General features: G+C 38.3%; 2 protein-coding genes and 1 long non-coding RNA gene across 12 annotated transcripts in view; all 3 read right to left on the minus strand.

The window, feature by feature from the left end:
* Positions 1-15967, minus strand: part of LOC122066387 (cell division cycle protein 27 homolog B-like) — a 78692-nt gene that overhangs the window by 49927 nt on the left and 12798 nt on the right. For 9 of the 10 annotated variants that reach the window (XM_042630204.1, XM_042630199.1, XM_042630224.1 and 6 more), the window contains 4 exons: positions 15716-15762; positions 11195-11292; positions 9309-9616; positions 7708-7854 (listed from right to left, as the gene is read on the minus strand). In XM_042630204.1, coding sequence (XP_042486138.1) covers positions 7708-7854; positions 9309-9616; positions 11195-11292; positions 15716-15762 — 600 coding nt within the window. Of the gene's footprint in view, positions 1-7707; positions 7855-9308; positions 9617-11194; positions 11293-14838; positions 15152-15715; positions 15763-15967 lie in introns of all 10 variants that reach the window. The other variant, XM_042630214.1, reaches the window with a different exon arrangement.
* On the minus strand, positions 1268-2277 carry LOC122066452. The gene is made up of 2 exons (XM_042630258.1): positions 1982-2277; positions 1268-1891 (listed from the first exon to the last, which is right to left on the minus strand). The coding sequence occupies exons 1-2, from the start codon at positions 2234-2236 to the stop codon at positions 1307-1309; spliced, it is 840 nt and encodes a 279-aa protein (XP_042486192.1). The 5' UTR covers positions 2237-2277; the 3' UTR covers positions 1268-1306.
* Positions 2280-4716, minus strand: LOC122066461. The gene is made up of 3 exons (XR_006136365.1): positions 4186-4716; positions 3945-4012; positions 2280-2307 (listed from the first exon to the last, which is right to left on the minus strand). It is a non-coding gene; the product is annotated as an uncharacterized LOC122066461 (long non-coding RNA).

Genomic DNA, 15967 nt, shown 5'->3' on the forward strand with positions numbered 1-15967 from the left:
CCCCAAATGTGCGTTCAATAACATTCCGAAGTGATGAATGTCTATAATTGAACAACTCTTTCGCTGTTCTTGGGGATCTTCTACGACCTTTATAGTCCGGTAGATGGTATCTCTCACCTCGAAATGGTGTCAAAAACCCAGATTGGCTAGCATACCCAGAGTCGACAACATAATACTTTCCTACAGACATAAAATAATATATATTATTACGTATACACTCAAATGCAAAATCTAATATATTAGTATAAAGTTAATACCTGGAGGTGGATGAGGAAAACTCAATCGAGGATCACTTCTTGCCTGTTCAAGTACTCGACAATCGTTTGCACTACCTTCCCATCCCGCATACACATATGTGAATCGCATGTCAAATGAACATGCACACATCACATTTTGAGTTGTGATCCCCTTCCGATTCCTATATCGAATTTGATCCTCTCTTGGAACTACCGCATGGATGTGAGTACCATCTATGGCGCCAATACAATGCTGACAGATATTGACAATTAAATGGCCAGTACATATAAGAATATAAACATTCATATATTTAATTACAGACATGTATCATATTAACATATTTACCTTGAAAAAAGGGTAGTATTTCGGGTTCTGTGCAATCTCTATCGGTATCATATTGACGTCTGGCGGTCTGATTTTTTCCTTAGCCAGGCGTTGCATTGCAATCAAGACAACATTGAATGTTCGACTAACTGTTTCTCCTGAGTGGTTGAAATGATTTTGGGTGTCCCTATTACTTGAACCCTTCCCAACAATCCATAGGAACATTCCAAGCTGTTCATCCACTCGGATGTTGGTCGTATCTTTCAACCACCCCCTATGTCTAACATAGTCACATAGGTTAAGGAAGACATGACGTTCCATCCTAAACTCTTCATAGCATCTATTGGCATGCCCATTCAATACCTCATGCATCATGACAGCACCTGGAAATACACTATCCCGACATGGTTCTCGAATATATACAGCTTCACTCAGTAATTCCATTCCCATGTGAATGATCATATCTTCTTCATCACTAGAAGTTTCACATAATGCATTTGACATAACTGCAATAAATAAACAATTACTACACAATTGGAAACAAATATCTGTTAAACATAACAAGCTGACACATCGTCTCAACCCAAACCACATGTTCAACATTACACACATCAATAAAAGAAAAAAAACACGAAAGAAATAAAAGCCAAATCATACAATGTATCTCCAGAAGTAAAATTACACACACCAAATGTAGAGTCTTGAATCCAAAATTATCAAAAGTAGCATTCAAACACAACATCAACTACTCCAACGCATCTAAAAGCCAAATCCTCTTCGCAGGCTCTGCACAGACAAACAACTCCCTCCAACTAGGATCAGTACACATACGACTGGTGGCCTTCAAATATATCTCCTTTGATATATCCGGTATGGAGGATATCACCGCCTCACATGCACTCACACTGAAATCTCGAGGACAAGATGCACCTACCCCACCACGAACAGGAGATGTTACAGAAGTACTGGATGCTTTCTCAATTTTCATGGATAAATACTGCCCATACAAGTCCTTCACGTGTCTATCTCCCTTATTGGCGCTCTTTTTTCTTCGTCCCGTAGGTGTCCTATCAAGACTTTGTTTTGTGGTGGTCTGAGTTGGAGTATGAGTATCCTCATGAAAGGGGTCATTCATGCTTATATGCACCGGGGTACTGGGGGAGTGAGAGAATTGCTCAATATCAACTGTATTAACAGCTTCGATGTCATCCAAATCTTGAGCACTGTCAACCCCTAAGTTACCTGTAGCATATGCATCCCCAAATACCATGCTCAAATCTGGCCAATTGTTTAGTCCATACTTCTTGTATTTCAACCAACCTGGATTTGCCTGCATAAGCAGTAATTGTATCACGTATATGTACTACTCATTGTAATCTAATTTTTAAATAATTCAACTAGCTAGTGAAATCTAGGGTACCTGTATTGCCCTATCCCATACGGACTCATCATCAACTGTGACTGCTTTTGTCATTGAGTTCCACCCAAATCCAGTTGTGTCAAGCAGTCTCTTGAACTGTTGATACTCTTGTTTCAACTTGTTCATCTTATTGCGTAACTGTTCTCTCCCGACTGGACGATTTAAAGCCTGTTGAAATTGCTTTGTAATGTTCTCCCATCCAGTTTTGTTAAATGAATTACCGGATTTGTGACCATTTTTTACAGCTTCTTTCATTGCTTCAATGAGAACAGTGGTCTCAAATTCTGACCACTTAATGGCAGGGATACTACTTCCAGACATAATAGCTAGGCATTATAAGTTAATGTAAAAGTTAGCATACTGTGACAAAAAAAAGGCTGAACACTAAAAAAATAAATAACAACGATTATCTTGGAGAGAGATAATGGAAAGACCAATAAAACCAAGCAAGGTAACAAAGAAATCAAGCATAGGCAAAATAACAAAGATATCAATTATAGGAAAATAACAAAGATATCAAGCATAGGAAAATAATAAAGAAGCTAGCTTCCATTGCCTGATGTTTTGCAGTGAGTCGGGGCGTTTGCAAAACAATAATATGCTAATGGTCTATCCTTTATGATGCATATAGTTGTAAATATGGAGCTACTTAACTGGCTTTCTATTTATGCTGATGTTCACAGGTATGGGATTGACTTGGCTCAGGGAGTTCTAGAATTGCATTCGAAACGGACACTTATTTTAAATCTTAAGACCTTCAACTTCCTTCTTAATGAGAACAACCAAGCAATGCTGGGTGATTTTGGGATTCCTTATCTACTGCTTGGGATTCCATTGGCAAGTTCAGATATGGATTTGAGACTGATTCATGGGGGTTTGGATGCAGCATCGTGGAGATGTTGACTGGAACTCAACCCTGGTGTGGGAGATCAGTGGAGGAAATTTATAACTTAGTTGTGTCCAAGCATGAGAAGCCACAGATTTTGGGTGGATTCAATGTTGTTCTACTGGTCTGACAATTAATTCTAGATTGTCAAACTTTTCATTACTAGTAGAGATTTTAACCCTTCCAATTCTTTTTTGTTAAAGTCTGTCATTGATGGAAAACTGTCTTTCAGTTCATTCAGTCAATGAGCATGAATTGATCACTATGCTGGTTTGGCTCAGGTTGGGGACAACCCTTGTCCTAATTTAAAGGAAACTATCAAATTTTATCCTATGAAACTCCAGACTCAACCTTGGGAGTCAAACAACAGTAATTGAATTAACTCTATCTGGTTAAGTAGGATAAGGCAATATTATGCTTGGATTGCATGGTGTACAGAAGTAACTCAAAAGATTGTGCATTAGAACATTAGAACAGAACTCTGCATTTCACTAGGAAAAAAACCACCAGCATAGTTAACACACATGCACTCACAAAAGGTTGATAGATTCAAAGCACACTAGATTTATTAATTGAGGAACAAGGCTTTAGGGGAAGGCTGCGTAGGTCAAGCAAACTAAAAGTTGTGGCAACTCCAAAGACAGACTGAGCTCCCTAAACGACAAACCCTGCTAGAAGTGCACAACCTGACCACTAAAAAGCCTCCATTGACAAGACCTCAGGTACCCAACAAAACCAGGCAACCTTTCTCATGACACCTTCAAACTGGAAGGGCCAAACACTACAACTGCAATCAGTTAGTGAAGTCTTGCATTAACATTGATATAAAAACTCAGTTTATGGGAACGAAAAGTGATAGCTGTGGATTTCTGTGTTTGTTTTCTCTTGGTATTATTGAGTTGTTTGTGAATTTAATTTATGGTTATTATCTCAGAGAGTCGGTTTTTATGGATACTGGAAAATTTTGATTTTACTTTGGTGCTTATTGTCATAAAGAAGAAGAAGAGGTTGAATAGAAGAAGAAAAGAAGAGATGAAGAAGAAGAACGAGAAGAAGGAGAAGAGGCGCAAAAGTTACCTGAGATCTTGGGTTCGGAAGGGGTCACGAGCTGAGTTCGCACTTCTCTCCTCTCTGCTCTCCTCTCTCTGTCGCGGAATGTCGGGAACTAATGTTAGAGGAAGAAGAAGAACGAGAAGAAGGAGATCTAATATAAAGTTACCTAAGATGGGTTTTTCGGAAGGTCTCTTGGAACAAGCTGGATTCGCCGACTGTCGGGAACGAAGGTTGGAGGAAGAAGACGAACGAGAAGAATGGAGACCTGAGATGGGTTTTTCGGAAGGAGGGAAGTGGGTTCTGGCTTCTCTCCTCGCTGATCTCCTCTCTCTGTCGCCGACCGTCGGGAACGGAGGTTGGAGGAAGATGAAGAACGAGATCACTTCTTGCCTGAGATGGGTTTTTCGGAAGTTCAGATATGGGTTATGGCGGGTTCTCCTCGCTGATCTCCTCTCTCTGTCGCGGAAATTCCAGAAACTCCGTTTGGAGGAAGAAGAAGAACGAGAAGAATGCTTGCCTGAGATGGGTTTTTCGGAAGTTCAGATATGGGTTCTGGCTTCTCTCCTCGCTGATCTCCTCTCTCTGTCGCCGACCGTCAGGAACGAAGGTTGGAGGAAGAAGAACGAGAGCTGAGACGGTTTTGGCTTCTCTCCACTGCTCTCCTCTCTATGTCGCGGACTGTCGGGAACGATTGTTTCAACAGATTTATTTTGAAACGAAACCCACCGACAGAACAGGGAGCGGGGTGTTTCGTCAAAACCCAGATTTTTCGTTTTTTATGTACTTTGAGTTTCAAAAAAACCGGAACGGAGCTTTACACTACCAAACGGTTTTTTGCGTTTTTTGGTTCTATTAACACTCAAAAACGCTAGAAACGTTTTTTATGAACACTACCAAACGGCCTCATAGAAACTGAAATTTCCGTTTTTGACACGAAACGTCGTTTCTGGAACAGAAATATTACCAAACGCAGCCTGAGAGTCTCAATGTATACCCCATATAGCTAACCATTCAGGTACACGAATTTATGAAATATAAATTTCAGTTTGCTACAGTCTGTTGATTCGGTAAAAGCTGTTGGGAATTGAATGGTGTACTAGGTGGATTCCACGTGGGGCTTAGGTGGAATCTTAGCCTTGTTATCTTCCTTTCTATCTTTCTCTCAAATTAGCATTACACAAACAAATAACTTCCAATAATCAACATCTCAAAGGATGAGCAAGACAAATAATCCCTAATCAAGAGCATCACAACAATTATCAATCTCCCCTGACCGCAGCAAATTTGAGCAAATGATAATCTCTAACCACAATAATTTCCAATCCCCCCCCCTCACGATATCATTTTTGAACAAATGATAATCTCTAACCACCATGTCATGCAAGTACCAATTTTTCCAAAAGATTAGAAATCCCAATTTGATGTAATCAAAGGGCCCACCAAAGCAATAATATGGCAAAATATAAGCTCAATAGTAATTCTGTAATAATTGATGCAATCCCGGGTTCAAAAACCATGTTTGGACTTGCTATGGGCCCACCCAAGTGCCTGACTTGATCAATGTATATTTTTATTGTCAATCGTATGTTTAATTAGTTCCCAACTTGGAGGCTTGGAGCATCCAGGAAAGGCCAATCTATATCCAAATCCCAAGCTTTAAATCCTTGCAAAAGGGGCACTACTATCCTAAACAATAAAATAAATAAAAAGAAAGACCTAAAACTGAAGAAAATGTGAGGAAAGAATAGTCAGTGACTTAATTCTATTCTAGACTTGATTTTCTCCCAACATCTGGACCCTATTCTAGTCATAAAAAATGAGAGAGATAAAGAGAGAATCCTGCTGCTGCTTCTTTCCTGATACTTTCAAACTCGATGCTTCAAGCTCTTCTCCTTGTATCAATCTGATCCTCCCCATGATGCAACTATTCCTTTAAGGTTCAAATTCCAATCTACTATCACGATCTAGAAGCTTGCGGCTATTTTGTTCGCATAACCAAATCTAATCTTCATCCAAGCAACCCCATAGGTTTTCAATCACCTATCATAATCAAAGAAACCAGGCACTTGTTTTAACAATTGATCTGGGAGAATCAGCAAAGATCTGATCCATCCCAGGTTCCTTTTCTACATCATGACAATGGTCACAATACACCTGTAGTTGAAGTGCATCGGACTCTTCTCACTCTGAAATCAGCTATCACCAAACAAAGCAGTTTCATGTATTGTCTACGTCAGTATCAGAATTAAGCATAGTTGTCATAGCGCCAACTGCCAAGGCGATCTAAGGCGTTGGAGGGCTGCCTAAGCGTTTAGGCGACCAAGGGTTATTTTTAGTTTTCCTTCATTTCTAACATTATTTGTATACTACATATACCTTGTATCATCAAAATCAACATTAAGCCACACCAAGTCATCAAAAATCAACATTAAGCCTCACCAAGTCATCAAAAATCAACATTAAGCCACATCAAATCATTAAAAATCAACATTAAGTCACATTAAATCATCAAAAATCAACATTTACAAAAATGTTCTTGTTCTATAGTAAGTTTGACTGGTCAAATGATTTTATTTTTACATGAAACATTTTGTATTAGGTAGAGCACAAAACCAACTTTCTTACAAGTCTAAAAATTACTTAAATCTGAGTTTTAATGAAGAAGTTATGTTCTGGTCAAACTTATTTTTAAGTGCACGAATGCTATTAAAATCGCCTAAATGAAAATAAATTTATGAAAATTAAAACAAAATATTATTTTACCAGCCTTTTTATTTTTAACAATGTTTTATCATGATAAGATTTATGAAATTTTCATAATTGAGAAAAACCCCAGCATTTGAAAGTTGAGAGTAGGCAGGTTAGCGAGCTGATTAAAAAGGGACTTGTCAGGGAGAGTATGAGCCCTTGTGTTGTGCTTGCTCTCTTTACCCCAAAGAAGGATTGCATCTGGCGAATGTGCGTTGATAGTCGGGCCATCAACAAAATTACCATCAAATATCGATTCCCAATCCCATGATTAGATGACATGTTAGATATGTTGTCTGGAAAAATCACCCATACAACCAAAAATCCAGTTTTGTTCTTGGACTGAGGGGTTGACATTTTATCTTTTTAGAATTTGATTTTTTAAACTATTTTTATTGGATTCAAATTGGGGGTATTTGCTTATTTATTAATAATATCTTAAGTAAATGATTACAGAAAAAAAAAGGCATACCCGGTGCACAAGGATCACGCATGTGTGAGGTCCAAAGGAGCGAGAACTACACAGCCTTACCCCAAGAATGTCGAGAGGTTGCTTCAACCGCTTGACCACCAGGTCAAAACATTTGTACTTTACCATTGGACCAAGCACGCCCTTTATCTTAAGTAAATGATATTTGACATAAATAAGTGTTGCGCCTGGTAGTAAGGCACTAATGCAATAAGGTGATATTCGGCCAGACTCCAACCAGGCCGCCTAGACGCCTAGTCAATGCCTTGACAACTATGCAATTAAACATCCAACAATTTTACATTCAAGGTACCAAAATGAAAAAATATAATGTTCAAAAAGGTGGGACCACGTCAATATTTTCTTCATTTTACCTTTCCTATTTTCATAGCATATCAATTAAAGACCAATCTATGTCCGCACAATAAATCGCTAGTAGCTTGGAAAGTTGGGAATTGGGGCTCATCACATGGCCCCACAGTTGGAAGCAAGATTATAAGCTACAACCATGACAAGGATGTTTAAGAAAATTAGGCATGAACATAGAAAAGATAAAATCGAGTTGACAACCTTTCGTAGTTTCCCTTCATCCATGAACTTCCTTCGAGGGGCTTGAACAGCAGCATTTGCAGTTGACCTTGGAGAGCTGTCCCCACCCAACATGCAAAAATTTGGCTGCACATTTCTACATAGAGGTGGTGGACCAACACTGGATGACTACATGGTAAAAAATGACATCATCAATCATCTGCTATCAGGACAATATTTAAATAGTCTACAATTAAAAATAAAAAGTGCGACACCTTTTACTACACAAGTATTATAGCAAAATAAGCATAATATTTCTCTGCGAGGACAGAAAATACTAAGCATGTAAGCCATAACTGCAAGTATATCACTGCACTGTAAAGATCTCTCGCTACAGAGAGAGAGAGAGAGAGAGAGAGAGAATAACGAAAGATAAGGAATGCAATCACTCAACATCTTTTACTACACAAGTATTATAGCAAAATAAGCATAGCCTTTCTCTGCGAGGACAGAAAATACTAAGCATGTAAGCCATAACTGCAAGTATATCACTGCACTGTAAAGATCTCTCGCTACAGAGAGAGAGAGAGAGAGAGAGAGAATAACGAAAGATAAGGAATGCAATCACTCAACATCTTTTACTACACAAGTATTATAGCAAAATAAGCATAGCCTTTCTCTGCGAGGACAGAAAATACTAAGCATGTAAGCCATAACTACAAGTACATCACTGCACTGTAAAAATCACTCGCATGTGTGCACGCTATACACAGAGAGAGAGAGAGAGAGAGAGAGAGAGAGAGAATAAAGAAAGATAAGGAATGCAATCACTCATAATACTGTTACAGGGCAAAGGGTGAAACTAACACATACTGTTGTTGGAGTATGTTGGACAAAGGGTGCACTTAATACACAATGGGTGTGTTGGAAAATGATGATGAGTGGATGACTGAATAAATATAAGATCGAAACACAACCCACACCCCTTTTTTTCCCTGTATGTTCAATAGAAAGGCTTTGGATAAGGAAAGCAACACTGTTATGAAGGAAAACATGTAATTGCTCCCCAAAGTTCAAAATTCGACCAAAATGTGCAGCTTGATAGATACTCAAAAAGAAAAAAATCCAAATGAGAACAAATTATTGGTGACTAATTTTGGATCTAAACCTTAAGATCGCAAAGTTTAAAGGAATGAAAAAAGAACATATACCAAAGAAATATATGGGTAAATACAACTAAGCAGTTCAAGGAATAAGGATGGGAAGAAGACATTAAAACCCTACTTCTAACATGTTTAAATAAATAGATCTGAATAAGCATGGCTGTCTTTTCGAATATCATTGTGATAGTTGTAAAAATAAATAAACAAATGAATGCTAATTTGGGTGCATCAAGTTATCAACAAGTTCATCATAGCATGGCAGTGTCACACTTTTTTTTCTTAAAGATTTTCATATACAATAATAAAGAAATGGCGATAGAAACAATGTCTGATTCCGACACCATAAAGAACAATGGATGGATAGAAATAGATAATTGAAAACAGAGATACCTTCTTATGAAAACATAATAAAATATAATTATAAAGAAATACCCAAAGCTGCAAATGCTAGTAAGGGTAAGAGGTTAGAACAAATATCACCTGTGTTGTAATTGGAGGAGTGTTATATAGCAATGCATTAGAAGAACCACTATTGAGAGATTGGATAGAAGAAACTCCAGACAGACCTGCTCCATGAAAATTTCCAGGTATATCTCTTAGATTGCTCCCATGAGCATGTTTTGATTGCCTTGGGCTTACATCTTCAGGGCCCAAGTTCCTACTATGAACTACAATATCATCACCAGAAATTTGCAAGTTTTGGGATCCCGACACACAATGTAGGTATTTCTTTTGAATGCAAAGGGCAGCAGCTTCTCCAAAAAATCCATTTGCTTCTTCCACAGCACCTGAAATATATGCAACCAAATCTTGACTCTAACATGGAAAAAATGTGAGAGAATTAACTCTTAAATGCACCAAGAAATTAGCATTAGATTTCCTAAGACCCAGAATAAAAGAATGGGTAAAATAAAATTCATTATTTACCACAATCTAGAACACAGTGCGTGAAGTAATTTACAGCTAAGTTACACTTGTAAATGCTTCCAGCCAGTAAACATTGTTTTTGACCAACTGATCACAGTTCACAATGAAATTCCAGACAAGAAAGCCAAGATGACAAAACACTGATACAGGAATGCCGGTAGGACTTCAAATTTTCAAATATCCAACGCCCCATCTAACATGCTCACATCAAACTTTGGCTTCTATTTTCCCCCCTAAAGTGCCAGCAAAGCTATCTCATTATTTTATTATATTCAAATCATGCAATGTTTAGATAAAATTTGTTAGAATTTACAGCTTGCTTTCTAAGGTGCCACAGTATACATGATAATGTTACTGGGGATATAGATAGCCACTCAATGTAGAATAGTCCCTAAATAGAGGGATTCGAAACCATTTGTCGAAACCAATCAATAACCATATCAGGTATGGGATTGAATCTTAACTTTTAAGACTAGATTAGATGGTCCAAATCTGGTTACATATCAAGTATCATGACTGGTTCTTGTAGGTAAAGATGCACTCTTCAATGTTTAATTGAGTTATTTTGTTCCTCACCCCCCAAAAAAATTGAATACTATATTGTTTCAACTTTTATACTAACTCAATACCCTTAATACTTAGCTAGTGCTCACCTCTCGTCAAGCTCGTCACTGCTTCTAACCTTCTAGAATATCTTGGACTCCAATCTACATAATATTCCTGCTTTAAGGTTATTCCCATTTTTCTTTCCTTCCATGGGGAGATGGGGCAGAAATGTTATCATCCATCTTCATTCTTCACACTAATGATTAAATATGAATATGCAATCAACTACGCTCCAGCATCCAGTATTTTACTAGTATGGGTACAGAAGAAGGCTAACATCAAATCATCCGAACCAACAGCATGCCATACAGATCTGAAGGCTTAGGTGATGAAGAATAACTGGCTCCAGATCAACCACAGCCCAATGAGACCACTTACCTCTACCACCCTTCCAATTATGACATCAATAAACAAATTAAACTGCACTCACATTAAGCTGCAACCTCATGTTGATTATCATATCACAACTTGACAAGGTCTACAATAAGCAAGAGAATGCAAGAATAAGCATCATCATTAACTAATATGTCAACTTACAACTCATTGTCAGAACCATCACTAGGATAGTGATGAAAAAAAGATGATTCATGACTGACAAGGATGATCGAGCTAGTCTAGTTGACGTTGAAGTTAGCTCATGATGTGAGTATTTGCCACAAGAATTAGGGATCTTCAATCACCAAGTTTAACCACAAAGAACAATTGGACAGACATAAGGGTTATCATACACAAAAGTTCAGCCCCAAAAACCTAACTAGCACGGTAAAAGACAGTCTCAGTGTGAAAAAATATCTTATCCTTCTCAGAAGTATATGGGTGTGTTTTGTACTGACCTAACATACACAATTCTTCGTATGCAGCCCATAGCAAGGGATCTATTGACAAAGCCTGCTTGAAGTGGTCGACCGCACTTTTCCTTCTATCAGTGTACCTAAAATAGAATAAACACCAGGATGATGATCTGAAATGTTTAAAATGCAATTGATACAAAATATAGCTGCACAAAAGGATACAACACACAAGGGTAGAATAAACACCAGGATGATGCTGAAATGTTTAAAATGCAATTAATACAGCATATAGCTGCTCCGAAGGGTGTATCAAACAAAGCCAAACAAGCTCTGTAGGACTCGAGATAATCCAAATGACAGATAGCAGTAACATGACACGATACATGGTTCGATCAGCAATAAATAATCAATCAGCAAGAATTAGTAGTTGATGACAGATCTATGTTAGCCAGAATCAACAACAGAAGTAATAAAATTATCAATCAGTATGAATATATAACATTATTCTGAAACAAACCATTCATGTACAACAGTACAAGTCCAGGAAAATTAGTTATGCTATTGCTGTGATAGGAGAAGGGTGCATGAAGTTCCTACAGATGATCTTACAGAAGAAAGATCAAACATAAAGCACAACAGAGTTGATTACCACTAGAAATGCCATGGGCCAGGCAACAACAGTGTACCAAGCTTTCAAAAAAAGAAAAGAAAAAGGTAATCATTTGATGAGGCGGCCTAGGGGCTGCTTAAAAAAATCCCCTCCCCTTTTCTCTTAACATAAGCTGTTAACTAATTGAAGTCCAAACATCTCCCCTTCCCTTTTGAAGTAAATGGTTCATTAATTAAACTTTAAATGGCTTCTCTTGGGATCCTAAACTTCAAGTTCATAAGTCCATTTGAGAAGGAGATCTGTTAAACATTCAACCAAAGTCTTTCATTAACAAAGAGGATCATAAACAAAATAAAGGATCAATCACAGGATGTGGAATGTTTCCTACACAAAAAGTTAATTAAGTTCAACAGGAAAGAACAAACTTAAAAGCACAGTTCAGCAAAAGGAAGAACACCGATCGTTGAGACAGATTTTGAAAATGTCAATCAGCAACGTGACACTGCATATGTGGGATTCTTTATTGTCAAAGATGAATTTACTCATGCAAATGATCAATATCAAAGAGAAGGCAGGACCAATAAAAGGTCTGAGGGGCAGAAAACAGAAACAAGGAACAAGAGATTACAAAAAAGACACAAAGTCCCCAACCAATGATAAAAAATATATATATAAAACATAAGCCTTTCCACGTCCAAAGGAAACTTATGCTGCACAATACACTCCTGCTACCATCTCCATGTCAGAAAGGCAAAAACCCAACAAAAAAAACTCAACTTCTCCACCTACTTAAAAATGTTCTCAGAAATCGAAAGTCTTTTTTTTTTCTCCTTCTGCCTCTTCCTTGAGGAAGAAAGCTATTGAATTCAACCGTTTCCTTCTCTAAGGAGTAAAGAACAAAACGTTTCACATAATCCAATATTCAATTGTTCCATGATTCCATCTTATGGTTAGGGCTTTCGCTTTCGTGGGTTTTAGTTGTAACAGGATGAATTATAAAGCCCAAAAGTATGGATTAGAGGGGGTATACAAAATTAATCTTTTACTTTAGTTGATAGTTGTGGGCCTTCTTTAAAAAATATATATTTGTAGTGTCTTAGGGGCAAAGTAAAGGGCAATGATGATTAGTTTTTCTTTTCAGAAAGTTTCGAATTTCTAAGCGTACTAGTTGACCTAGTCCACTGTTTAGAGAGTCTTCATATATCTGTTGTAGCCCCTCTAAGGAATCTACTGAATTGAATAAAAAAATAACTTTTATGAAAAATTTGGGGTCATCCCTAATCTCATGTTGTCCTTAATGATTTCTCTCAATTGTTTTTTTTTTCCCCCCACTACTCTTCCTAGTTTCTCTCCTCTTTCTAATCTCATCACAAGCCTTAGTTCCAACTTCCCGCAAGGTTCAGCAAACTCCAATTTCAAATTAACAGCAACATTTTGATCCTAATCCAATTCCTAGAATTAGGGTTGAAAGGCCTCCACAGTTATTTTGGTAGGGGTTAGGGAACCAGCACTTAGGCCACCCAAGATTGAGTCGAAGAAAAAAGAAGCATATATATCATCACAAAGGAGAGTGAATACCCTTCAGTAGGGAATGAAAACAACACAGATGACAAGCATGACGCTTCTAGTTACTATATTAGTTTTTCCAGGACAAATTAGGAAAATAGCATGGGTTCAAAACCAAGTTCGAAATTTCGGCAATATTCAGTTTTGCAAGAACTGAAATAAAATGAATATCAGAATTTATATGTGAAATTTATTGAAATTTTACCGAAATATTTCGGCTTTAGCAAAGCTGAAAATGGGGGTGAAATCTGAAATTGAGAACCTTGATTCAAGCTTCAAAGTTTGCTCAGTTGACCATACAGTAACTGCAACAATTTAGCTTCATACAATGTTATTGGGAATACATCTAAATATATCAGTTCAAAAGGGCTATATTGTATAAGTGTCATATTTCAAGAAAGCTTCAAGTCATATTCAGGCCTAATAGGTCTTTAAAGGACAAAGGAAATAACATTAATTATAAACTATAAATAAGTTAATTGGAATCAAATTAACTAACAAAATAAGGATTTCCCTAGTGTCAATGTGTGTGACACCAGGGGTACACAGAGGTAGTAGAACAGACAAATTTGCAGATAAATAAGTTTCCGCACATAGTTTATTATTATTAAAATGAATTTACAGTTGAGTAATCAATACGACTAAAAAAAAAAGCAAAAACAAAAAAAAACAAGAACAGCTTACAAAAATCCAACATAAACACCTTTTGTCCTCAAAGATTGTAACTAGGGGTGTCAATCGGTCGGGCCGGTCCGGTTTCGGTCGGGCTTAATCGGGCTTGAAGACTTTTAAAGGTTGCACTGTGTCCGCCCATTTAACTAATCGGGCTTAGTTAGTGAGGGCATGGTACACTTTATATTCGGTCGGTCGGTCTCGGGCTATAATCGGGCCACTAAAATCGAGCCTTAATCGGGTTTTAATCGGGCCTTAACCGGGCCACGGACATGTTTAATGTTAAACGGGCGTAACCGGTTTTTAAACGGGCCTTCTTTAATTGTTGAGTTTAATTGTATTACACTATTACTTCTTTAAATATCAAGATGGCTAAGGATAACAATGCGTACACTGTTAAGGCTCTGGTTCATCATCCCCCAGAGCTGGAAAATGTGAGATAAAGTGGATATCAAAAAAGATCATTTCTCTCAATCTGGATCCATCCAGAAGTACACAAATAAATAAATACACGAATGCTAAGGGGTTGGCTGTGTTATTATCAATGTTCTTATCAGTTTAGCATGTATACTAGGAGTAACAAAACAAGATAAAATATTAGGAACAAAAGAAAAGTTACCAATACTAGCTTCCTCAGATATCTAACACCATCAGGGCCTCTTGTACTGAAATGTGTACATGTGTTTGGTTAGAAAGTGATTGAAGGGAGCAGCTGTTGTTAAAGTCCAATCTTTCCACGGTGACCACTGATCATTGTATAGAACGGTAGAAGGAAAAGGAGAAAATTGAAACAAAGAAAACTAGATACATGAGAGAGAGAGAGAGAGAGAGAGCCAACCTGGATCTCGAGCAGTGGCGTGGACGAAGTAGCCTCTTTGAAGGAGAGCACAGCACAACAGCTCGTAGCCGACGACGACGACGCTTGACCCAGACACGCAGAGCACAGCACAGCAGCTCGCAGCCGACGACGACGCTCGACCCAGACTCGCAGAGCACAGCACAGCAGCTCGCAGCCGACGATGACGACGACGCTCGACCCAGACTCGCAGAGCACAGCACAGCAGCTCGCAGCCTCGCACTGACCCCCAGAAAGCGAGACGACGACGACGACGCTCGACCCAGACTCGCAGAGCACAGCGGCGGCCGCGGCACTTCCTTTCCGTTAAACGAAGAGGAGAAGAGAAGGTTAATACTTAACACTAGGGTTTTTGGTTTTTTTCCTTTTAACTCTTTCATATGGGGGTAGAATAGTAATCTTACAACCGGGCCGGGCCAGGACGGTGCAAAATAGACCGGTCTCGGTCAGGTCTTAATTGGTCGGTCTCGGTCGGGTCTTAATTGGTCGGTCTCGGTCGGGTGCCCGACGGTCCAAGTATCAGGACTGAGACCGACCGTTTATAAACGGGCCGGGCTCAAGCCCGACACGTTTAATAAACGGGCCGGGCTTTAAACGGTCGGTTCCGGTCGGTTCTGTCGGGTCGGGCCACGAATTGACACCCCTAATTGTAACAAACCATGTTGGCAACCATTATGTCTTGCTGATCAGTGTGACCAAGTAATTATATGAACACTGAGACAAATTTTTTCTTTGTTTATACATATCAATAAAAGATCATAAAGAAACTGCATGATAGGGAAATAATAGATGCCAAGATGCGGGAACAAGTGCATGAGTATTGATAAAATTAAATTTGAGAATAAGGCGGGGAAAAAACCTATAAATGAGCGCAAGAAGGTAATGACCAGCTGCACCATTTGGAACCTGCATGAGCAAAGACAAAATAAATTGCAAGCATGTCCTTTTTGTAATGCTCTTTCCCCCACCCACTCCATTACTTTTTCTTGATCAATAGCAACACTATTTAATTAAGAGCAGAAAACAAAAAGGACAATGATAGAAAGAAAAAAAACTTGAAGAGACAGTTACAACTTACAAGGACTTCACTATAGAAATAAGATCTCAAAAC

Source organism: Macadamia integrifolia, chromosome 2 (genome assembly GCF_013358625.1).
Source record: "Macadamia integrifolia cultivar HAES 741 chromosome 2, SCU_Mint_v3, whole genome shotgun sequence".
Classification (NCBI taxonomy): Eukaryota; Viridiplantae; Streptophyta; class Magnoliopsida; order Proteales; family Proteaceae; genus Macadamia; species Macadamia integrifolia.